The sequence below is a fragment of the Drosophila kikkawai genome, chromosome 2R, assembly GCF_030179895.1.
Source record: "Drosophila kikkawai strain 14028-0561.14 chromosome 2R, DkikHiC1v2, whole genome shotgun sequence".
Lineage (NCBI taxonomy): Eukaryota > Metazoa > Arthropoda > Insecta > Diptera > Drosophilidae > Drosophila > Drosophila kikkawai.
In genome coordinates this window covers 23,416,922-23,440,961 of record NC_091729.1, presented here as the reverse complement: position 1 = coordinate 23,440,961, position 24,040 = coordinate 23,416,922, and the positions used below count along the sequence as shown (strand labels likewise).

Genomic DNA, 24,040 nt, shown 5'->3' with positions numbered 1-24,040 from the left:
AGCCAGCGGAGCGTGGCTTCCCCGCCGAGTGCAGTGCTGAAAAACTGCCAGCGACACCAGGTAATACTAGAGATACTATTAACTAAAGAGCTTGCTTTAAGAGCGCACTCGGACTTGCCAAATACTCCGAAAACCCCCAAAGCGACAAGCCACTCCGAATCTTGGCAAGACCGGTTGTGGCGACGCCGTCTTGACGGACTGCGAGAGCGTCTCGGCCTCAAGTCTAGTCAGTCTTGGCCAGGTTGGTGTGCGAGACACATCCACAACGCTCAACGAACGCACGGATCGCACGACAGATCCGATCCGAACCGCTCCATTTCGATCCCATCCGATTCGATTTGATTCGATCCTCGTGAGTGTGAGATTTTCGAGTGAAAAGTGGAGTGTTCTGATAGTGCGTTTACTCGGTTCTAATTGGATCGTGCCAGTGGATTCGAAACGCAATCCCAGAGATTTGATTTGCGGTTGTTGCTGTTTTTGTGTGATTTAAAGTATATCTTCGTGTTTTTTTCCGCCGATTGTTGCTGCCCTTGGGAAGCTACGATCGAGCAGTAAGCTCGACGGGTGGTTGAACCGCACCGAGTAAATACGTGATGAATGATTTGTGAATCTTTTGAATATTTCGCCTGTATTTTTTTGGGAGGGAAGTGTAAAAGTGTCGGGAAGTTTGTTGCTTCAAGTCTTTTGTTTGTCTCTCAGAAAAAAACAGCAGCAACCGCGGATTATTCGCCAAAATTCGCTAGAGAGGGCCTAAACTCTCTTCCGTCTCTCTTGGCCAAATCTCTTAAACGTGTAATTCCCGCAGCGTTAACATGTAAAACGAGTGTTGGCCACAGAAAAAAAAAAACGAACAAAATTATAGAGGAAGCCCGTTCAAAAAATACAAGCAAAAAATACACACATAAAAAATGTATTGAAGCTGAAACTTGTGTGAAACAAAATTTTCAAAAAATCATCATTATTTTTGGCAACCAGTTTAAACCGTAGCAAAATCGCAAACAGCAAACCAAACAAATATATAAGACAACGGGCCACATAACTAATTGGATTACGCAAAAAAGGGCGAAGTTGGATAGAGGTGAGTGTTGTTTTTCGTTTAAAAACCAGAAAACCCCAAAGAGAAATACAGTTAAAATCGGGCGAATCGAAGTTTGTGCCGTTTGGCAAAAACAAAAACCGAAACAGCCTTAAAAGATGACTTCATAAATCGCCAGACGACGTGGATGTGGCTCTGGCTGTGCCAAAAATCCATCAGCCAAACCGGTTAGCCTCTGTTTTGCCTCGATTGAAATTCGCGGAATGATTGTGATGGGGAATATCATATTTTTCTCGAGCCGGGGGAGACGAGCAGGAGCTGTGCAATTGCTTTTCTGTGCAAATGAAATCGGTCTCATCTGCGTTTTTCGCACAAAAAAAGTGTCCCCATCTGCGGCGTTTCTGAACCTGTTTGCCAAGGCTGACTTTGGCCGAAATTGGCTGCCAAGTTCGCAGCCAGTTGCATCATCTGGGGACACAAATATGGCCGGGATGGGCCAGCTGCTTGAGCAGCCACATCACGGACATCCGTCTTGCATCCGCTTTTCCAGGTTGCCAGTTCCCAGTTTCCATTCCTGGATGTGACGCGCATAAGTAATGTGTCATCGAGCAGAGTTTCTGGAAACCCCTAAGTCCATTCACATTTTCCACGCATTGTGTGCGGCCATTATAAGCCAGAATCTGTTGCTAATTGGCTGACCCAACGAACTCCCCGGAGTAATTAAGCTCGGGTTCTCCTTCTGGTCGGAGTTTTAGCACTTCCACGGAGCATCAAGCGATTCACCCGTACAGGGCCATAATTATGTTCGTCGGGGTCGTGTGAGTCTCGGGCGTCTAAAGAAGCAATTAGAAAATTTGATTGATGGCGGCGGGAACGGCTTCGGCTTCGCCCGACACTTGCATCATCTAGGGATGGCATGGGATGGGAACCCAGCCAAACTGAACCTTTCCCTTTTTTGGGTGATGCATGGCCTATTAATTGGTTAATTTGTGGTTTGTTAGCTATCAAAATATTGTTGTCTGATGGCCCAATGTAATGGTCTTCATCTGCTGTTGAATGAAACGCCTTGTGTTGTGAATAATGGATAATCGCCTCGGATATGGCCTATCGATGGAGTCTAAGTAGTTGCCCCCGCAACTTCTGTCCGGAGATTTACCTCATTGCCTCCTCTCAGCATTCTCGGAGAATGCTTTGGCTTTGTTTGCCACAAGTATTACGCTTTGGCGTTATGAGGAACGCCAACGCAAGCGTAAAATTTGTATAATTAAAAGGCGAATCCGAGCTGGCGGGCTGCCAGCTGAATACCAGTTTCTTAGCCATCATGTGTAGTTAACTTGTTTATATAACAGGCCGAGGCAGAGCGAAGAAAAAGGCAAACGGCTCGAAATGTGACCTTGAGGCGGGTACAAAATGTATAAAAATAAAGACGGAAAATATGCTTGTATGTAGTATATTTTTTTATTATTACTCTGCGGTTGGGTGATGTGAAGTGTGGAGCGATTCATAAAGAGACCCAACTTCCTCCAACTTTTGTGGCTTTTAAATGCAAATGATGACGAATCTGGCGGAGCGGGTTCATGAACTAAGCTGCGAAATGCGTGTGGGCATGCCAAAAGGTGTGCGTTGTTGATTGATTTATAATCTCCAGAGACGCCGAAGAACCGACAAAGAAAGCGCCAAAAAAAAAAGAGAGTTCGTTCAACCAGGCTAAGACCTTTGGCAACGTTAGATTTTCCGCTGCCAAGATATTGATTTACAGTTCAGTAAAAAGACCACAGACGAAAGACTTAGGCAACGAACTTGGCTCGCTCATTACTCATACGACGCGTTGTCGCGCTAGCCACTAATTATTATGCAAAAACCCCAAAATGCGCCGCTAGAAAGGCGTGCCAGCCGTGAGTCATATACTCTCCGGCTTGGACAATATGCTTGCTGCAATGGTTTTCTTGTTTGTTTGTTTGTTTGGCCAAAATGAAAAGTCGTCTGGCTAGTTGTACCGCTCCCCCGCCGTTGACACCGCCACCTTTGGCGAATTAAATCAACATTGGCAAACTGAAGCGGACTTAAATGCAGGCTTTTACCTTTAGCCGAACCCCACGCAAAAAAAAAACAACACTATTGCTATTGCAGTCTAGTTTTATACCATTCATTCGGAGTCACTTTCAAATCCAAAAACCTTAAATGGGGTGTGGCGGCAGGCCAAGACTTTTGAACTGCCTTGGGTTGGCCAGTGGTTAAGTGAATTAAATGGCCAGGATTGGTTCTCACATATTCTAAACTCGAATTAAAGTCTGCTAATAGAAATCTGTTCTATATTAGCTTAAAGTCCACAAAATTAGAACTTAATTCTTGTTCTTTTCATATAAACGGATATGACCTAAGCCAAAGAAATAATTTTCTTCATCCCAGCAAAGTTCTTTCCTCAATTTACTTCAAGATGAGATCATTTCTTGCCCTCTACAAAAAGAAAAACAACACTAAAATATACATATTATATGTACAAGCTGAACCCAGGGTATCACGGATAAAGTTATTATGAGAGAAGGAGCATGAGGTCAGCCAGTAATTAGTACTGCCCGTGTCTCTGGCTCATCAGCGGGTTCCCTCATCATTCGCCACCAAGTATAAGCATTTAAAATGGCCCTCAATAAATAGGTTTTAATGACGAATTATCCATCAAGCTCCCAGTAGCCGCTGCCCGTTGCCAATGTCGCTGGGAGCCTCCATTTTAAGTACTTCTAGACGCAAAATCCAAAGCCGAAGCCGACGCGCAAGCAAAAACGGAACTACAAAACTAGTTTCAGCTCTGCCTTCGGGGCAAAATGAGAAAAACACGAGAGAAAAAAATACAAAACAGCGGGTAACAATGGGCGCCAGTCAAAAGGCAAAAGCAAAACAGCAAAAAGCCCAAAGTAAATGGCTAAAACTGAAAAATTGTAGACTTGCCTGATAAAAATCAAACACATTCATGTCTACGGTTTAGCTCAAGTCACGTTCAATGCGAATTTCTTTGGGGTTTATGGGGATTTTGTTATTGTTTTTGTTGCTGTGGCAAAAAATAGCCGCAGAGCTTGTAACCCACAAAAAATTAGGCGTCAAAATGAGAAGGAGAGAGAAATATACATATTTAGGCTGAGAGCCGCGGGGCTAGTGTCTTGTAGCTTGTGGTGGGTGTCCAATCAGCGCTTTTGCATATTGCCAGTCAGCGTTTGAGCCAAATTGGACATCTTGACAAATCCACGCCAAAACAGAGAGAACTTACATAACCCCACAGCAGCAGCAGCAGCAGATACGCAACCAATTGGCCAGCCAGCTCCGTTTTGGTCTCACCCCAAACTTGGCTCGCACAATGTGGCAAGATGCCGTCGTCTCCACGCTCCAGTTTGAGCTGCTGCTGCTGCGTGTGGCAACCAACGCAACCAGGTCAGCTCCAGAAGGTGGGGTCGCACCACTCAAGCTAATGATGTGCGATTTTCAAATTCTCACATTGCCTTAATGGCCAATTGTGGCCGGCGTCGACTGCTGGCTGCTGTTGGCCAAATCAAAATCTTTAAACGGTATCGGCGTTGGCGTTTATTGCAATTGGCCAACAGCAAATTAAAGCATTGTTGCCTCATTAGAGCTGAACAAAGGGGTGAGGAAAAAACTCGAGACAATTGCACTGACCTTGAGGTAAGCAAAAACAAAAATAAATAAAAATAAAGTTCGTTCCGAACCGTTGACTTCGGGAGCCGGGCCAGCGAGTTGGCTTGAGCTGGCTACCTGGCCATCAATCCCCGATCAAATGCCAGCTAATTGTGAGATCGTCGCATTAAAAATTCTAATTTCCAGACATAGCGCCTGCATACGAAAGCAGGTGAAAGTCGATGCCTCAATTGCCTTTTGATCTTCGAGACAAAAACACCTGGGGCTAACCATGGCACAACTAGAAGTTGTCTTCTTTTTGGGTAAAAGTAAAAGCTAAGACGAAAAATCTAACATTGAAGCCCGGTTGCCTGACCCCGTTTAAAATAAAGAAATAGCTGGCCGCGGAGCTGCCCTTTTTGTTCGACGACTCCGCTAATTGCCGTCATTAAGAACAATGCGATACAATCACACACAATGCAGTAGAGAAGACCTTAATATACCTAACCCTCCCCAACTTACTTTCTATGGCAGCGAAATTGCAGCGAAATTAGCTCTACGCATCGCTATGCTGATTGATCGTCGAGCAGCGGTACGAGATTTAATGGCGAACCGCAACCGAAAGTTGGTATCCCGCATCCCGCATCTCGCATCTCGCCTCATCGTTCCAAATGGGTCAAGCCGTGTGGTTAAAACCGCTGCCAGTATGTGTGCTTAGCACAGATTCTCTCCGATTTTAATGTGTGATTTTGCCAGCAGTGCCTCTGGCTATTCCAGATTGGAACCAGATCTGAGGGAGATGGGAGTCGTCGATATTCTAATTGGGCTCCCTCGGAGATCTTCCCTTGATTAATGTGGTTCACCCAGATACATTGATGAATGAACAGATCCACACAGGAGGTCGGTCTATCGGTCGTTGTCTTTAATTAAACTGGCTCTGGCTTTTCGGTTTCCTCCATTAGTCGCGCCCAGCCCCAAAACATTTAATGGGCAATTAACATTTAATTTTCGATTATTTAGTTGGAGCGCAATTTTACGCACAGTTACGCGGCTTTTCACACACTTTTCTCTGGCTTTTACCCCGCCTTTACAATCTTGCTCGAGCAGAAAGCTGTAAAGTTAAGTTAAGCATTTCAAAACTATTTTTTTTGCATACCCTCTTTGCGGTATTTAAACGCAAATAAATTACGTTTGCTGGAAAATGGAAACACGCGAGGTCATTTAGCCGCCACATTAACAGAGCAAACACACATATACACACACTCAGCTCAATGAAAATGCAATTGTTTAAACAAAAACCTAGCAATAAAACACACAACATTTGTGGCTCATAGTTGTCGTGCACGCAAAACCCATTTAATTTATTCAGTTGCACGGCCCATTTTGTTGTTTTTACTTCGATGTTTGTTTAGTTTAGTTTTTTCTTTTATTTTGTCGGTGCTATTTGCCGCGAGGAATGTGTGTCAAATGAATTTTAATTGACACCTGAAAATATCCGTTACCAGCGAGTGCACACACAACCACTTCGATTGATTGGGCAATGAGTCATTTTCATGGAAGGAAATTGTATAATTTATATTCTAGACCTGGGTTCTGGGACGTACTTACTCCGTGGACAGAATATTATATTGAGGAAATGCGCTTTGGTTAAAAGGAAGTTCCCAGCTAGGGGACACTGAAAACAAAAATGTATACAAATTGTTAGCAAGGAGGAGTTATATGATAAATTAAGTTTTACCCTTGCAGGTAACAATTAAAATATATCATAACTAAGCCAAAAATGCATTGATTTCGATTCGGTAAGCAGTTTTGTGTTAGTTTTTATTCATTTAAAAAAACTGCATACCAAATTTAAAATTTTAAGAAATCAAAATTTTTGGCCATTTTTGCTAATTTTAATGATGTAACCCCTTATGAAATTTCGCAAAAATGGCAAAAAAAATCGATTTCTTTCGGACATGTCTAGAAAGATTCGAATATTAATGCTGATCAAGAATATATATGGTTTATGGGGTCGGAAATGATTCCTTGACTTGGAAAAATATTATTTTGTATTATAAAATCGGATTTTTTATATTAAAAAACTTCTTGATTTTGTTAAAATTAAAAATATCATAACTCGGCCAAAACAGCATTAATTTTAAATCGGAAAACTGTTCTGTGCAAGATTTTCTACAGTTAATAAATCTGCATACTTCATTTAAACATTTTGAAAATTCAATTTTTTATCAAAATCAAAAATTTTAATGATGTAACCCCTTATAAAATTTTTCAAAAATGGCCAAAAAATTGATTTCTTCCGAACATATCTAGAAAGATTCCCCTGTTGATGCTGATCAAGAATATATATACTTTATAGGTTCGGAAACGTCTCCTTCACTGCGTTGCAAACTTCTGACTGAAATTATAATACCCTGCAAGGGTGGGTATAAAAATGTACTTTTATTTAGTTTAGGTTAGATTTTTTCAATCTTATATAAAAACAGCTTTACTTACGAAAATTATGGTCTTAACTTTCATTTCCTGCTGATTTAAACTTTTCTTTTTATAACCAAACAACCTTTTGATCTAAATTTCTTCTATAAATAAGAAAGAACCTTGAATCAACCCATAATTTCTGCCCCAATTCTTTGCAATTTCCCTTATCAACGATGAACCTAATTGAAGGTCATTTTCGATTTGCCATTCCCAATGGGCATTGGGCATTATATATATTTTATTTTCGCTTGCTTTACTTTTTTGTCCAGTTCGAACTAGGTAACGAGAGCAGCAGAGATGCCAATCAAAGTCATTATTCATAATGCCCGTTGGCGTGCTTCGCCGCATTTTTCCTAGCTAATTTTTTGCCTGCATGAGCTGCGTTTTCAATTCGGATTTATTTTTATTTTTTACCTGTTACCCGTCTCCCTCGACTGCTCTGTTGGAGCGCTGCGGCTTGCGTCATTTTGCTTATTTTAGCTAATTTATTGCAATGCCAGTGGAAGTGCGCGTTCGTACTGGTATTGTCGCCGTGGGATGTCGCCGGCTCCAATGGCGATGCTGGCGTCAGTTGGCCATTTGCATTCGACTCTAAGCCACGTTGGTTGCGAACCCATTCGCTCTCCAATCCGATCTTCGATCTCTGATCCGCATTGTTCAGGAAGTGTGGGCTCTAGAGCTTTTGACAAATTGATGTGTGCTTACTGCATAATGCCAACAATTTATCAATTTCCAGCCATATCTATTGACCCAATTCCGTGCCTCTCCCGAACTCATTTCAATAACAACCAGACTCCGACTCCCAAGGAGATTACAGCTCTTGGATAATAACCGAGCCAGTTTCTGTGTTTGTATCGGGGTATCTGCATCTGGATACGGTGCTTTTGGGGTGAGTGGAGTGCGGGTCTTGTGACATCATCGTCGTGTGTGTTTGTGTGGAAGCCGTAAATGAAATGTGTTGGCAGCGGCAGTGGTAACAACAAATCATTATCGCCTGTAGGCCATCAGCCTAAGCCGCGGCTTGCTGTTGTCTTCCAACGCCCAAGATTATAATCAAGGTGCACAGTGGAAAATGTATCACATTAAAGGCTGATTTTCATTGTTATATATTTAGGATGGGGGATATGTGAAGATTTTAAAATATAATTTAATACAACATTCAATAACAAATTGTAATTGTGCTAAAATCATTAAGAAACTGGTGACAAAAACCTATCACACTCTTTCCTTTAAGATTAAATCTTTTATTTTTCCCCGGTGTATTGACCAGTTTCGGAAAAGCCTTCCTGGCCATGACTGGCCTGCTAGGTTCTCACCGGCCTGCAGGAAGTGGAAAAGCGTTTATCACGGGCCATTGATATGTGTTTAATATCTCTCGCGTAATACTGCACGGCTTCTGTTGCACAAACTCGTATGGTAGAAAAAGGAGCGGAAATCAGAGTCATGATGCCGTGATGCTGCATTTGACGGATGATGTTTGTTTACTCAGCGCTCGATGGCTGGCATCTTGGAGATACCTCCTCCTCCTCTCCCTCCTCCTTGATTTATCTTCATATCGTTACCTGTTAGCCGGTCCGCCGATGTTAACCCATTTGCAATAAGCGCGCACGCGAAGTAAATTTCGGCCGTGTCGACTTGACCCATTTGGCAAACAGAAAGCTTGCCTTTGGGCCACGATATTCATTACAGAATCGCTGTGTGCACGGTTCGAGTGATTTAGCATAATCCTCTAGGTGTGTGTGTGAGTGTGTTGTGGGTGTGGAACTGGTTTCTCTCTGTGGGTTTTCAGTTTTCGAGAGTCTTGGGTTTTGATTTTTGATTTTTGACTATTTGCCAAGGCTTGCAAACCGCACTAACATCCGCCTATTTTTGGTTTTCTCTCACTCTTGACAGGTCGCACCATGAGGACCGGCACTCTAATGGACATTTTCTACACGGCGCTGCACTTAATCGTAAGTATTACCTGGGTTCTGGCGTCCACTGGGCACCGAAATGGAAAATTGGACATCAATCAGCGGGGCCGCTGAATGACAATTGCATGCCAATGCGATTAACCTGGATATGAGACTGGAGGCCAGTGGCGACCGCCTCCTTCTTCTCTTCTTAGTATGCTAAATGCGATTCCAGCCAAGTGGCCAAAAGTGGCACACCACCGACTCCATTCTAAGCCCGACTCAACCTCGTCTGCGGACGCTGATCCAACACAGATTCAGGTTCGGGTTCGGGTTCAACTCTAACCCAGGCTGCAAAAACTTTCGCCAGGCAGCCAAAGGAGAAGGAGGTGAAGTCAGCCTTAGAATCGTGAGAATATAATGCTTGGCCATATCTACAGGCAACACGAAAACGAAATTTCCTCGGCGTTTTTCCTCAGCTTTAATTAAAGAAGCTTACTGGCGATGGATTAGAGCAGGGACTTACTGTCGGCTTGCCGTGATTTATGTCAACGCTCTATGGGGCCCGCCGTCAGGGGTTCGACTATATATAGAGGCTGTGCGGACTATATCCCCCTCTCCGCTGTTCCAACTATGCTAATGAGTGACTTGTCTCCACTTTCTTTGCAGACAATCGCAGCTCTCACGACGCACGCGGCGCAGATCCCATCGGCAGTCAGTGAGTACATAAATCTGTCTATTAAGAAGCTAAAATTCTATGGATTGGAGTTGGTAATTTATTGGGGAGGGAGGCTTAAGAGAAATGGCTAACAAATTGGTAAAGAAAGAAGGCTATTGGTTGCTTTGGTGAAGCTTTGTTAGCCACAATAATATTCAAATTAGACATCAGCACGTTTCATATACTAACTTATTGTCTATTAACTAAGTATATAGTGGATTTTGCCTTGAAATATCACTTAAAAGTAATTTAAGATGATTGAAATGGGTTATTTTATTACCTATTACCTATTAAATAAATAATTATAATAGAGACAATCCCGAAACTGTGACCAAAGTTTATTGAATTTTGAAACAAACTAGATATTTGATAAATTTTAAACAAATTCAAATGTTGATCCTATGATTATAGATTATAAATAAAAGAAATATCTAGCATTACGCTGATCCATTAGTTACCCTCCAAACTATTACCTAATTAGAGTTATAAACACACTCCACTTCAAGCGGCCAGCGTTTTGTTGCCATTGTTAAGTAAACTCGCTAAGTTGCCTGTTGTCTTGTTGGTTGCAAAACGCTTTTGACTGTTTGGCCAAAATCACAAAAGGTACCAAAGCACCGCCAGTAAAGCCAGCAAAGTGCCAGGTACATAATCGCATGGCAAACAAGAGTCCATTGAAGTCGCTTGGCTTTTGGTGCTGCCTCATTGAGAGGCGGCTGGCCAAACATTGCGGCACACTTCCTTCTGGCTTTCACATTACGTTTGTAGCTGGGGGGGAATTTGGCTAAGACCCCGGTGACCTAGGAGCCAGGATTGGGCAGAGAGTCGTAGAGGGAGGAGTTGAGGAACTGGGGGATGAGAGTTAATACGAGGAGCGAGGATTCACTTCCTTTAAAATTTAGATACCTGGTTGAAGATGAGTTTCAGTGGAGATTATATCCTGAATTATGGTGATATCAACTTCTGTTTCTACATCTAAACGATGTTACAATATTTGGGACTATAACTTGTGATTCCTTGAATAGTGAAAGAGCCCTACAGCTCCAAAAACAAAGCCTCTTTTGAAACTATCTTAGAAGTCAATTTCTAAATAGCAATAATCTCTTATTAAACAGATATAAGATCTAATAAGATCTCTCTTTCTTCCTGTTTCGTTTTCTTTTCCGGCATAATCCCATCGATCTTGATACTTACAATTTAGCTCAGAGAAAGCAATCAATAGCTTAACTTAAATCAGGTCTAGATCACGAAATATCACATAATTCTCGCCGGAAAAAACGTAAAAACTCAAAATATGATGTATTTTAACAAGACAGCTTGAGTAGCAACATGAATTGAGATACTTTTGGGCTTCGGGCTCTGCAGTTTCTTTGTTCTTCGCTACGGAGACGTGTAATTTATGCGATCCATTGTTGCCTTAGTCTAGTTTAGTTCTATTTGAGAAGTGCACTTCGCCTCGCCTTCGGAGACCATAAAATTATACATAATAGAAAGCCATTAAATGTTTTATGTGCCGAGTGCCAGAGCTTCAGCTTGAGCCAGAGTCAGAGCGACGGATTCGTTGCCAGTGGGAAACCGGCTTGGCCGCGTTGCATGCAATTACTTTGCCCAAGAACCGCAGTAAGTGATGCGAAATGCTGCAAGGTTCGTTGAACCGATCCAGGCATCCCATCGGGCTTCGGCTTGGGTCCATCCACGCCACGGGTTCGTATATATATATAGTACATGCCCCGTATACACACAAAGCCAACTGCCAGGGCGAACGTGCCTGGCCAGCTTTTCTCCCATCTCCCGTTTCCAGTCGTTCCTCTTCGGTCTTGGCCAATTGTGTACCTTCGCAAAGAAGAGTCGGTTCTTGGCATTGCCATCTGTAGACATCTACGACTGGCTGCAAGCAGGAAATGCCAAGAGCACAACCTAATCCCAGGCCATGGCCCGAGCTGAAGTTCAAGGAACTTGCCTTGCAGAATGGCATCTTTCTAATGGCCACGAGCGCTTCTGTGCCGTGTCTTCGCCCCATGTTGCCGCTGCTGTTCCTGCTGCTGCTGCTGATATTTCGATGTTGCTGCTTCAATAGCGTCTCAATGTCATGAGCAAACAGTGAAAAAAATATTTATAAAATGGTGGAAAAAAGATTAGATTAGAAAATGTAGAGATTTATAAATAAAATGTTGATTTCAAAGGCATAACTAGCACTAAAAGTAAAAAAGTTTTAGGGATTTAAGATGGCTAAGAGAATATATTTTAAAATATTTAAAAATATATTTACTTATTAAAAGAATGGGTTAATCTAATATGTATTACTAACAAATTAGCAATCTAAGTTTAACATTTTTTCCCCAGTTTAAGCTAACAAACTACTAAAGTCTTCCGCATGCTGGCTTTGACTTAGACTCGGAGTTGCTGGCTTGAGTAAATACTGCTCCCATGGGCCATTGTCTTGGTTGTTTTGCTCATGATTTATGCTAACGGCTCTCGAGGTTACTCCTCCAGCTGCAGCATCCTCCTGCTGCTCCTCCGCCATCTAACTGTGCTTTTTCAGCTGCGCAAACATTCCGTTTTCGGGAGTGGGCCTCTTGTCGTGTTTTATGCCCGTCTGTTTGCATTTCATAATTTCCGATTTTTTCAGAGGATGCCCAGAGCTCGCTGAGCGAAGCCATTGCGGCGGCCGAGGCGGAGGCGGAGACCCAGGCCACCTCCAAGCCGGCGGTAGAGCCGAGCGTGCGGATCAAGTGCCTGTCCGGCTCGATGCTGATCACCATCAAAGATGCTCCGCCAAACCATGAGACGGGGCTCTTCAGTGGCATGATCTATCCGAAAGGCCTGTCCAAGAACTCCACATGCCTGAGCGAGTACAGGTGAGTGTGCGCAATCTATCGATCGTCTTGGCGACTCTAATCCATTATGCCATCTATCTACCCCGCAGAGATCACGTGGGCTCCCTGCGGTACAAGCTGCCCCTGCGGTCGTGCAACACGATGCCCAAGGAAACGGTGAGTCGAATTGGATTGGCCAATCCAGAATTTCATTACACGCACCCACTCAGATCTCAGATCTCGGAGATCTTAGGTGATGGCACGTCCAAGCCGTCCAACTCGTTCTGCCATTTTGGCATGCAAATAAAAAAGAAAAAAAATTTAACATTAAGTTTAGGCACTTTTATGGCAACACGACTCATTGGTTACAAGGTAAAGTCCGTCCAAGATGACTTGTTTATTTAAAAGGTTGGCCAGCTCACGCACCTTTTGAGGCTAAACTAATGATGCGATTTGATGGATACACACAGTTTTCAGCTAAAATAGCAATCATTAGACATGGTTTATAAAATACAGAACCTTATAGTGACGACTTAAGCCATATAATATTTTCTAGAAATTAATATTAATAGCTTGAAAAATATAAAATGGCTAAGAAAGAAAAATATAAATTATTAGAATGACTCAGAAACCTAAAACTCTTAATTCTGATTCGATTTTGTTGATCTTTATATATTTGTTTTATTATGGAAACCTTTTACAAGTGTTCATTTATATTTAAAGTTATCCTTGTTTATTTAAAAATCATTGTTAATCTGTGACTCAACTTTTTAGAACCCTTAAGCTTATACCTTATCGTAGGTGTATATTCCCATTTCACGCATTTCAATTATTTAAAAATTCTGTTTGTGTAGGCTGTCAGTTTAAATGAAAACCAGATTTCTTAAGATCGCTGATCTGTACGAGCGTATTATTGATCTGAACCGCCCCGGCGAGCATGACGCCTTGCCTCCATGTCCCTGTAAGCAATATCGTGTGATCCAAGAGAGAGACGGCCAAGATGTGCCATATAAATTTCAGTCTTGCCACGCTATTGGGTTTGTCTAATTCATATATGGCCCGACGTATTTATTGGCTCATTCGGCCGATCGATTTGGGCCAACAACGGTTGGCTTTGTGCTGGGATCTGGGATCTGGTATTGGGGATCTGATTTTCAAATCTCAATTAGCACTTAACCGGGCTAAATGCGGCTGCAACTCACGCACCGACAGCGGCATTTTTATAGCCGCGTATAAAGTCCGATTGTGATACATATTAATGTAATTTTCTCGGCATTTACGGGGCCTGGCGTTTTGTAATTTGTTGCTTGTATAGCTGAAGCTGTAGCTGTTGCTGCTTTTTCCTTTCGCTCGATTGACACAATTTTTGAAATTACAAATTTTAATTGCAGTTACGACAGTCGTACGTCCAATCGATGTGGCAACCAAGTGCATTGCATTTAAGAACCGCAATGCGGTTGATGGAACGAATGTTATGTTATTGATTGGGGTTGATTAGCTGTGTGTTGTTAACCAACTTTTTGATTGGATGATACATAATATGCCATTCATACGGAGGCTATATTTATTATCTTTAAGTTTAAGGTGGCCATAAAAAAAAAGAGATAAGAGTTAAATAGAATTTAGTTTGTTGTATGAATTATGTGTGATTAAAAATAAATTATTTTTGGAAAATTGTAGGTAATTGTAATTTTAATAGCTCCTTTATTAAACAAAACGAGGATTGTTTTTATGGAATACTCATAATACTTTAGGAGTAAATAAAAATCAAGTTATTTGCGCAATATTTTTATTGATATTGAGCTCTAATGAATGGTACACTAACAGGAAATTCTAGATATTTATAAATGAAACTTGAAATTCTGGCTATTTATATATCTTTGCTGTAAAATAATAATGTTTAACCCCATATCAAAGTCAACAATATTAATACTTATTCTGTCTTTTTCCTTGAGCACACATACCATATCTCTCACGTATAGTATTCTCCAGTTCGTTGCCTAAGTCTTTCGTTTTTTTCATTGCTTTGTCCTTCGCCGCCGCTGCGCCTTTATATGTATATATACATATGTGCTTCGTATTGACCCAAGCAATTTACACGGATCGTTCAATAAGCAAGAATCAGTAAATATAATATTTACCCCTCGACTGGAAAATCAACAGAGAGGCGGCCAAGGCCTGTCGGGAGATATTTTTAATGTTTGTCATTAAACACGATGAGCGGGTCTCATCCAGCGTGCAGCCACTAATGGCCAACCCGTCTTGCCAGCCATCCTGTCTTACGTCATGAGATGAGCTCACTGCAGTGTAAAAAGTCGCGTGACAAGATGCCACATGACAGTTCCACTGAGGAGCGGCAGAGTCGAGGGCCACGTCAAGTCGCGACTGCGAGGCATGCCAGGCATAATTAAATCGGCCACAGGGTCGTCAAGGGTTGGGGGCAACAACGTTTTTAATTAAAATTTAATTGCCGCCATCCCAGAACTCCAAACTCCAATCGAACACTTCATATTTTTCACGGCTCAGCGAGCAAACCATCTCCCTCGAGCAGTGAAATCAATTTGTTCTGACAAGCTTACTGAGAGCAACGTTGGCGGTTCGTGCGTTCATTGGCCGCCAATGTCAGCGGATGGCCGTGAAAAGGCCAAAAGTGTACGAACATGTAAGCGGCTTTATGGCCGATATTGATATTTTAATGCCTGCTACCGCCGTGTTTGGAGCGAAGGTCACTCGGCCGACTCCCACGCATTCCTCGTCCAGCGTGAACCTGTTTCGGGGACCGTATTTGGATGCATTTGCATTCATTCCCTCCAAATAAATCCACATTCGACACAACGGCACACATACATATGATATATATGATGAAGAAGTGTTATAATGACATAATAGGCTTTCTACCGTTAGATTCTCCGCCGCCTGAAATCTTCTTGAAATCTTAAATGTCACTTTATTATGCTTTTTATTGGCCCATTGTCTCGAGATGATGATGATGCCCGGAGGCTGAGAACTAACACTTGAAACATAACTGTCAACGCTTCTCGGCAAGTTGGGTTCTTGGGCAACAAAGGAAGCCCCTACCGGTTCTTTCTCCTCCCCCCTTGAGTCTTGTTTTAAGTCAGACAATCGGAGAATCACAGAATTGGACAATGCCAAGCGACGGAAACGCTTCGGAGCCCGTGTTGGGCAATAAATCGCACACCACCGGGACAGGAACAGTGTAGAGCCGCAAGTCGTCGGCTTATTCTTCTGCTGGCCCTCGATTAATGCCCCGGCTATAACAACAAACAAACAAACATAGGCCGGCCATCATCTGGCCATTAAGAATTAAGCCCGCTGCCAGAGGAGAGGAGAGCCCTCCGAGCCCACTTAAGCGGAGAACTTCCGTGCCCAAAATCTGCCGAGACCCAATTACAAAACTTCCGAGCCATCGCCAGAGTATATATAAGTAGTACTATACTTGCCACTGTCATTACCTCACCTTTCTTCTGTTCGGTCGAAGCCATCGAGTGTGTGTACTCGATTTGTTTCTGCCTTCTGGTGCCCGTTGGAATTAGCACAGCGCACCGATGGGCGAATAAACCGTTAGAGATACATGGAGCGAAAAAGTTCAATAGGAGAGTTTTATAAAATATATAAAAATATCTTATTAGAAATTTATTATTGATTATTTAGTATCCCATATGGGATTTTGATAGATTTATCTTGATTTAATTTGGTCGTTTTCTATTGAATTTCTCTTCTGTTCTGCTTTGATTACTTTGAACAATGAATAGAATTTAATAGATTCAAACTGAAAAAATTATAAGGTATAGATATTTACATTAAAAAGAACATAATTCATTCCAAAATATGCTCTGGCATGCCCTTCTCTTGATTTAAATATTTTCTTCAAAAGAAAATAAATCTTAGAAAAAATTCTATTCCCTCAAAGAACAAAATACAATTAAAATTAATTATAAGCAAACTCAAATGTTGATAAGCAGGTGGCAAGTTACCTGCCTGCTTCAGCGGAAGTTCAATTAAAATTCCCTTAATGAAGGGAAATTGCATCATGCCGCCCAGACGTCCAACATATTCTTGGATTTCCCAAGTTCCTTAGTTACTATCGCCATTAAAATTCATCATGCAAACTTGGCTAATTTGCGAGGAGATAAGGCCCATGGATCTTTCCGAAAGGGGCGGCTGGCTAGACGTCACACCTGGCTGATCGGCTTTAGCACCATTCTGATGGCGTAGCTCCAGGAAGTGCTCCATAGCCCCCCACTTGCGACCATCGCACATTCAACTTCTGAGTCGGCTGCAGCCGAGCGTGAATCTTGCTGAATGCATAATGAGAAGGGGCTGTGCCGCCATTGTAAGTACATTATGCTGGCACTCGAGGTTCATGTGGCCGATATGGCTTCTCGGCATTAGCATTAGGCAGGTGACCAGCTTGGAGCGACTCAGCTCAGCTAGGGGATCGAGGGCGAACAGGTTTTTGCGTCCAGGTCTTTTGTCAGTAGGTGGTAATGAGAGACATTATTCTCATTTTAATTTGAGCAACTAGAAAGCATCTATTTAGAGTGGAAAGTAGATGTAATTTGAATATCAAGAAGGTGTTATTTGGGGTAAGGTGTAAGAAATATACTTTTACAATTCCTCTTAGAGTCTAATCTTAAACACCATCTTCGCCTTTTTAGGACGATGGAGGAATCGAATTCTTCAACACCATCGTACTGCAACCTCATCTGAAGCTCATCACCGACCTGGGACGCGGCTACCATGTGAGATGCGCCTACAAGAGCCGCGATGCCGCCATCAAACCCAAGAAGCATCTGCGCAAGCATGCCCAAAAGCCGCAGGCCTTTCGTAGCGACGATCGCCGGGACTATGGACGATCCCTGGACAAGCAGCAGCAGGATGACGACCTGGACGAGGAGGATGTTTACGATGCCAATGCCCCGCAGGAGGTGGAGGAAGATGTGAGCAACAATGAGATTCCCATGCCCGGCTGCCACATGAAGATCTACAATGATGAGCACAAGATAGCCGACGACGTGAAGATCGGCGATCCACTCACCCTGGTGATTAGCATCGATAGGCAACAGGTGTACGGACTACATGTCACCGACTGCATAGTTCGCGATGGCTTGGGCTGGGGAGAGCAGCGACTGGTGGGCGAAGATGGGTGAGTTAATCTTGAATTCATTACGTTTCCATGTATTTAAAGCCTTATTTTTTACAGCTGTCCCATGGACAACGAAATTATGGGTCAGTTCAACTACACCGAGGATCGCCTGGCCGCCAATGTGACCTTTCCGGCGCACAAGTTCCCTTACACGACTTCCGTCTACTACCAGTGCAATGTGCGTCTGTGCGCTCTGGAGGATCCCACCTGCCAGGAGGCACCTCTGTGCAGCGGCAAGCGGCCAAAGCGCCAGACTGCCGTTGATAGCAAGGAGGAGGACGGCCTGCCGGCCACCATTGAGGTCTTCTCTGGCCTGTATGTGAATGAGAACGAAAATGCCAACGACAGCGACGATGATGCGGTGTACAAGGAGAAGGTGAGTGCTGGATTGAAATTACCATAGAAATGTCTTATATTTACTTTATTTGTACAATTTCCAGACCCTGGATGATGCTCTGTGCGTGTCACAGCGCACCTTCGCCATAGCCATTGCCATCGCCGGCCTGATCCTGATGCTGGCCGTGGTCGCCGCCGTGCTGTGCATCATGGCCCGCCGCAGCACCAAGACGGTGTCCAACTCGGGCAGCTCCATCTACAGCGGACCCTACACGAACACCGCCTTCTCGCACAGCAGCTAAGCGGCTTTAAGGAGTCCAAACAAAAACAGAAATTCAAAATTCAAATTGTTTCCAAAATCAAAACACTCAAAGTGTTGAAAATCAGAAAGTTTACACCAGGATGAAATTCGGTCGCGCAGGTGCCGCTGCGGTAGTCAACGATTGATAGGATTGGGAGCCACTTAGTCTCTAAGGATGCCGGATGCTGGAGCGGAGCAGTCAGTCGTCCAGCGGCTGTCTCTAGCTTAAGAATAATTAGTCTTAGTTCACAAAATGTTGTGCAGAGATTACCGGGCAATGGCCAGGGTCCATTGTCTCCAATTGCCCGCTAATGTCGCAGAGCTCCGACCAAGGATACGCTCTATCTTTGGAGCTCTGTTCCGCACAGTCGGTGTTGGACTCGCCCTTCCTTCAGACACTCCACTGTAAGTGTAAGCGTGTTTCTACAACCCCCTCTCGTCCTCCTCCTTCTAATTTAATCACTCGAACTAACAACGAATGCAGCAGCCGACGCTCAGGTGATATTTGTACTCGTATCTACATAATGTCTAACTCTTATTCGTAATTTATTAATTTATCGGATGCCTAACTGCCAAAGGTCCAAAAACTGCACACGTCCCCCGACACTCTTAGTTGAATTTCCTGAATATTTTCTTGTCATTGTTTTTACTTGAACCAACTGCACTCCGATCTGGACGCGGGCAGGAGCCCTTATCATAAAGCAGCCGTCCCGATCAGCCACTTACTATATATAGTTTATATTTGATAAAGAAACAGAACAAATATCTGGCAACAGTTCTCAAAGTAGTAAGTCTAGGCCTTTGCACAGCTTCAATCGAGCATTCCGCCTGGGAATGCTCCTCTGGAGCCGTTCAATTACGCAATTCAATTCATATTGTAAAAGCTCAATTATAGTTTACCTCGTAAGTTAATATTAATCATTGAACAATAAAAGCAAATTGAACTAAATAACTTTTGTGACTTTTGAGTGACAAATAAGGGTTGGCATGAGTGGTTACAATGGGATATAGAACTGAAATAGAGCATCCCATATCAGTTAGGCTTTGAAAATTCACCAAAACAGAGGAGTTTTTTATAGCAACATGAGTTTATCTTATTATACTTTTATAATTTTACTACCTTTGAGCCTCCTGAGTGGCCTGTCAAACTGTTCTCTAAACTGTCCCACTGAAAAATCGCATCCTCTGCAGTTCCACCTGGTGCGGCAGTGTCAAAGAGCCTCGGCGGATAATGCTCTTGCTTTGGAGAGCACCTCTTCACTGGAAGAGTGCGCTAATCTTACACGAGAACTGCGTGGCCTGGCCTTTAACTATGCTCCCGGGGGACCAAAAAGGCATAATAACCTATTTGATCTTAAGTTTTTTAGAAATGAAACCCAAAAGCAAAAGCATATGCGCAGTCAACTCACAGCCTTCGAGCAGCCAGGAGAGTTCTTCAACTGTCATGTCCTCCAGTGTCCACAAAACCATAGTTTTTCTGGGATGATCAACGACAGTCGCTTTGATTATTACAGCTTGTATGGCAGGCCAACAGGTAGGTCTTCCAAATGAAAAGCTTAAAACAAAATGTAACCCAAGTGTGTGCCATTGACCAGTGGTTAGGAACTACACCTGCCTGCCGGAAGTCGGTCTATTTGTGGTGTATACCACACCAGCTGCTTATCTGAATGCCTCCTTGACCTGCTCCAATTCCACCGAGTTTACTGGCAGCTTGGCCCATATTGCCTCGGAATCCAGAACAAGTTTCCTGGCCCAGTGGCTGCTCCAGTTCAACAGGAAGCAACTTGGCCGACCAGAGCCAGAGCCAAATGTCTTCCTGGCCTATGTGGGTCTGGCGTACAATCGCTCCACTTCCCTCAGTCCAATGGATTTCCGAAATTCTCATCAGGAAAGCCTGCAGTGCTTTCTGTACAGAGCCTGGGATACGGGTCATCCTCGCCTCGGGTGGGTATCATTACAAAAAGTCTATAGTTATGACCCTACTTCCCATTAATTTGCAGTCAGGAGCAGGCCAATGCCAGCTGCGTTGCTCTCACGTCCCAGGGTACTTGGCAAACCCTGAGCTGCGACCGGGAATTGCCCTTCATCTGCGAGATCCACACGGCCAAGCCCACCACTGGGTGGGAGCATGATGATGCCGAGCTGGACATCGGGCCTAATGCAGTGTTCGAGTGCGACAACAATTGAGTGTGGGCAGAGATATCCGCAGCCGTTTTATTCACTTAAGCAGTTTTTAAAACACAAAAGCCAAATATAGTAATTGTTGTATGGTGTTCGCCCGCCCGCCTCTCGCACGCCGTGTGGAAAGTCTGTAACTGGACCAAGATCGAGTAGAGTTGCAGGAGGTGCCACCAGCGGAGAGCCGCTTAGTGGTACTTGTAGTTCCTGTGGTGCTTCAACTTGGTGTAGTTGATCAGATAGAAGAACGTCATGCTGGCGACGGTCAGCTGGAAGAAGGGAGCGATGCCAGCGCGCTTGGGGAACACGTACTTGTGCTGCCAGCGCCACCAGGCACGGCTCACGGCTCCAGCGAGGGCATTGGGGCTCTTGTTGCGGCGTCCCAGCCAGGCGCCCAGCTCTCCCAACTTCACCTGTCCGAATGGCACATCGGCTGCGGAAGAATTATGTAAATCATTAATTTGCTGGCCAGTGTAAATGTGCTCCAAGCGCCTGCCGCAAAAAACGGTGCGCTAAAAATTACGTAATTTCGCGAAAGGCGCTCACCTTTGCCGTAGAATCGGGCCGGGTCGTAGGGCCCGTGCACCTTGGGATTATACTCAGCAGGATAGTCACCGAAAGCCATCTCGCTGGTTTCGTTGGAAAATATTGTTAAATAATCTTATGAAACGAAAAATTGGGCCTGCTACTTACTCGTTAGAGGTGATACCAAGTATGATAGTTCGATGTCACTGCCTGATGGTCACACTTAAATCGATAAGAATCGGGCTGACATTTCGATTTGCCATACTATTAAAATTGTTTAAGTATTTTTCCTCGCCTCCAGCCATTTTCCGCTGATTATAAACCCTAACTCTGGTGCAGAACCCTCTGCTGAAGTGCTCTTTATGCTGGATAAACGCCAGAAACGCTTAAAAAACACGAAATCGGATCGATATTTTTGTAAGCATTGGTGCTGCCAGAGTTTTGAGAAAATTCGCAATAAAAAATACTAAAATGAGCTTGTCAAAATATTTGGTATCCGCAAGCTCGCTCCGTTTGGCCACACTGCAACTCCAGTATATACAGAAATCAAATAGGATTTTTGCAAGCCTGCTTGTTCGAATTGGAATCCTACCAATTGTAAGGCCAAGTTGTAAACAAAAACAATGAAACTGGAAGAGCTGCTAGCCAAAGGATCGTCCTCGCCACCGGAAGACGACGACGAGGACGAGAAGGTCGACCTTAAGCCACAGAAGTCGAGCAGCGCCACCGCGGACGAGGGGGCGGAGAATGCAGAGGATGCGGCCGAGGACGCTGGCGAGAAGGAAGGCGCGGGCGGCAAAAAGAAGGGCACGCGCAAGAAACGCTCCCTCAACTGGGAGGAGGCCGAGCGCGGCCTGCTCCTCGAGGTCATCAAGTCGAAGGTGGCGTTCGTCGAGAATCGAAGCGTTGACGCCAAGAGCATAAAGGCCAAGAGACTGGCCTGGTCTCAGATCACCAAACAGTAAGTTGGCATGGCGCAACTATCTGCCCTTCATGGATCTAATGCCCATTCCCCTTCAGGTTCAACGCGCTCAACTTTCGCCACAGACTGCTGGAACAGATCCAGGTGCAGTGGCGCAGCATGAAGAACTCCGCCAAGCGGGAGCACCAGCAAAAGCATCCCAAGGCGGAGGCCCTCGAGGGCATGCGCATGATCGAGTTCATGGAGGAGATGCAGAAGGATCCTGTCACATCGCGCAGCCAGACACGCAGCGCCAACACGAACGGAGCGATCAAGAAGGAGCTCCTGGACATTGACGAGGACGAGGACATGCCGCTGGCCGCTCTGCCCAACTCCACGAACGCCAGCGAAGACACGCTGCAGACGTCCACCATAGCCATCCCATCGCCGCCGCCGTCCACCGCTGGCGGGGATGCGGACTCGCAGCAGGAGAGCACTCCCGCCGCCCAACAGCCTGCCCAGCGACGCAAACGGGCCAAGGCCAAGCCGTCGCCGTTGGCTGGCGCCAAAGCAGAAACATCCGCCGAAACGGGAGAGGAGAACGAAAAGACAGCAGCCGCCTCGCCGCGGAAAAGGCGACAGAGAAATGTAAGTAGGAGGGGGACTAGGGGAAAGTTCTCATAGAAGATGAAATATTCGTATATCTCCCTTCACCCACAGCTTTCGCAGGCCCAGTCAGTGCTGTCCGACGAGAATGAAGCCTCCAACAGCGTAGCTCCCATCACCACACTCCAGCAGTTCTCTCTGGGAGCCACACAAGTAGCCGCCGATACGAATAGCCAGCCCGTCGACCTTGTCAGCACCTCCGAGATGGAGCAAAAGTACAAGCAGGACCTGTTCAAACTGTTGAAACAGGCCCGATTGGCCGAGATCGACTATGCCCGGCGGGAGCACGAGCAAAAGCTGCGCTTCGAGCAAATGGAGCAGGAGATTAAAATGGCCTACTACCGGCAGGAGCAGGACCTGAAGCTGCGACACATGCGCGAGGAACACGACATCCGGCTGCGCCAGCAGCGGCGGGAGCACGAGGCGCGCTTGAGCATATACTCCCTCAAAAGCAGCGGCCTCAACGGAAGCATACAGGAACCTAGCGCGGCGAAATGCAATGCCAAAGCGGACTACAACAATGTTCACGACGTGGCTGGGCCATCGACTAGTGCGGAGGGGGCGCTGGCGCTCAATGCCGCCTGCAATTAGGGGCTCCCGCATGCATACACAATACGAATTGCCAGCAATTAGAAGTGTAAGTGCATTTAGAGGAAACATCAAGAAGAAACAGTACTTTAAAATTTAGCTTGAAATACGTTTAGCGAAATGTAGCTCATCCGGACATTTGAACTTTCGGACAGCCGGATACGAATACGAATACTCATAGACACACCACACACTCAAGTTGCCACACGGGGGCGGCGCATCCGCCGCCTGTCGTCACGACAAATGGACTGTTGTTTTTTGTGCATTTCGCACCTCACGAACTCACTCACAGACATTGCATTTTTAAAAAAGAAAACTAGTATTATATATTTGTATCTGTATCGGTTAAGTGCTCCGGACAAACAAGAGATCAATTGAAAACGCGGTTGTGTCGTCGAAAAAGAAAGAAAAAACAAAATACTCAAGCACAGACTCTGAATAAGTTCCCCAAAACTACTCCTCCTCAGTCAGTATTCTATATGGCCACTGTATTATTTTTATGTATTCCTTTTTTTTTAGTTATAAGCTTTTTTTGTAACTTGACTACCATTTATACATAGTAGGTAACATGCTCGGACATGTTTGTTCATACATACGGAAGCGAGCATCTTTTATAGCTCGCGTATAATCATAAGTTACTGTACGTACGTGTGTTGTATAGCGCTGTAATATCCTGTCACTTGCTTCAGCTTAATAAATGCCGTAATCCCGGCGAGAGCAAGGTAAAATGAAACCCATTAGATAAATAAATACAAATACATAGTGTGTAAAAAGTTGGGAATAGTGTTTTAATTGGATGGGGGGGGGCTTTAGT

General features: G+C 44.4%; 4 protein-coding genes across 7 annotated transcripts; 3 read left to right on the top strand and 1 right to left on the bottom strand.

Annotated features, from left to right (window-relative positions):
* Nucleotides 1-230: 230 nt before the first annotated feature.
* On the top strand, nt 231-19,320 carry pio (piopio). 4 transcript variants are annotated; one of them, XM_017169359.2, is made up of 9 exons: nt 231-352; nt 806-1,078; nt 9,032-9,090; nt 9,700-9,748; nt 12,378-12,606; nt 12,675-12,741; nt 17,244-17,731; nt 17,789-18,107; nt 18,172-19,320. In XM_017169359.2, exons 3-9 carry the CDS (start codon nt 9,040-9,042, stop codon nt 18,367-18,369), a joined length of 1,401 nt encoding a protein of 466 aa, XP_017024848.1. In that variant the 5' UTR covers nt 231-352; nt 806-1,078; nt 9,032-9,039; the 3' UTR covers nt 18,370-19,320. The 4 variants fall into 4 exon arrangements, with proteins under 4 accessions (XP_017024848.1, XP_017024850.1, XP_017024849.1 ...); XM_017169361.1 differs by having other exon boundaries at nt 242-358; XM_017169360.1 differs by having other exon boundaries at nt 242-394.
* Nucleotides 19,321-19,451: 131 nt separating this feature from the next.
* Nucleotides 19,452-20,707, top strand: LOC108076156 (uncharacterized). The gene is made up of 3 exons (XM_017168882.3): nt 19,452-19,902; nt 19,964-20,312; nt 20,369-20,707. Exons 1-3 carry the CDS (start codon nt 19,452-19,454, stop codon nt 20,553-20,555), a joined length of 987 nt encoding a protein of 328 aa, XP_017024371.2. The 3' UTR covers nt 20,556-20,707.
* Nucleotides 20,552-21,306, bottom strand: ATPsynF (ATP synthase, subunit F). The gene is made up of 3 exons (XM_017168935.3): nt 21,240-21,306; nt 21,093-21,175; nt 20,552-20,979 (listed from the first exon to the last, which is right to left on the bottom strand). The coding sequence occupies exons 2-3, from the start codon at nt 21,169-21,171 to the stop codon at nt 20,735-20,737; spliced, it is 324 nt and encodes a 107-aa protein (XP_017024424.1). The 5' UTR covers nt 21,172-21,175; nt 21,240-21,306; the 3' UTR covers nt 20,552-20,734.
* Nucleotides 21,307-21,586: 280 nt separating this feature from the next.
* Nucleotides 21,587-23,959, top strand: LOC108076394 (transcriptional regulator ATRX homolog). The gene is made up of 3 exons (XM_017169231.3): nt 21,587-22,032; nt 22,092-22,620; nt 22,693-23,959. Exons 1-3 carry the CDS (start codon nt 21,695-21,697, stop codon nt 23,227-23,229), a joined length of 1,404 nt encoding a protein of 467 aa, XP_017024720.1. The 5' UTR covers nt 21,587-21,694; the 3' UTR covers nt 23,230-23,959.
* The last annotated feature ends 81 nt before the right edge of the window (nt 23,960-24,040 follow it).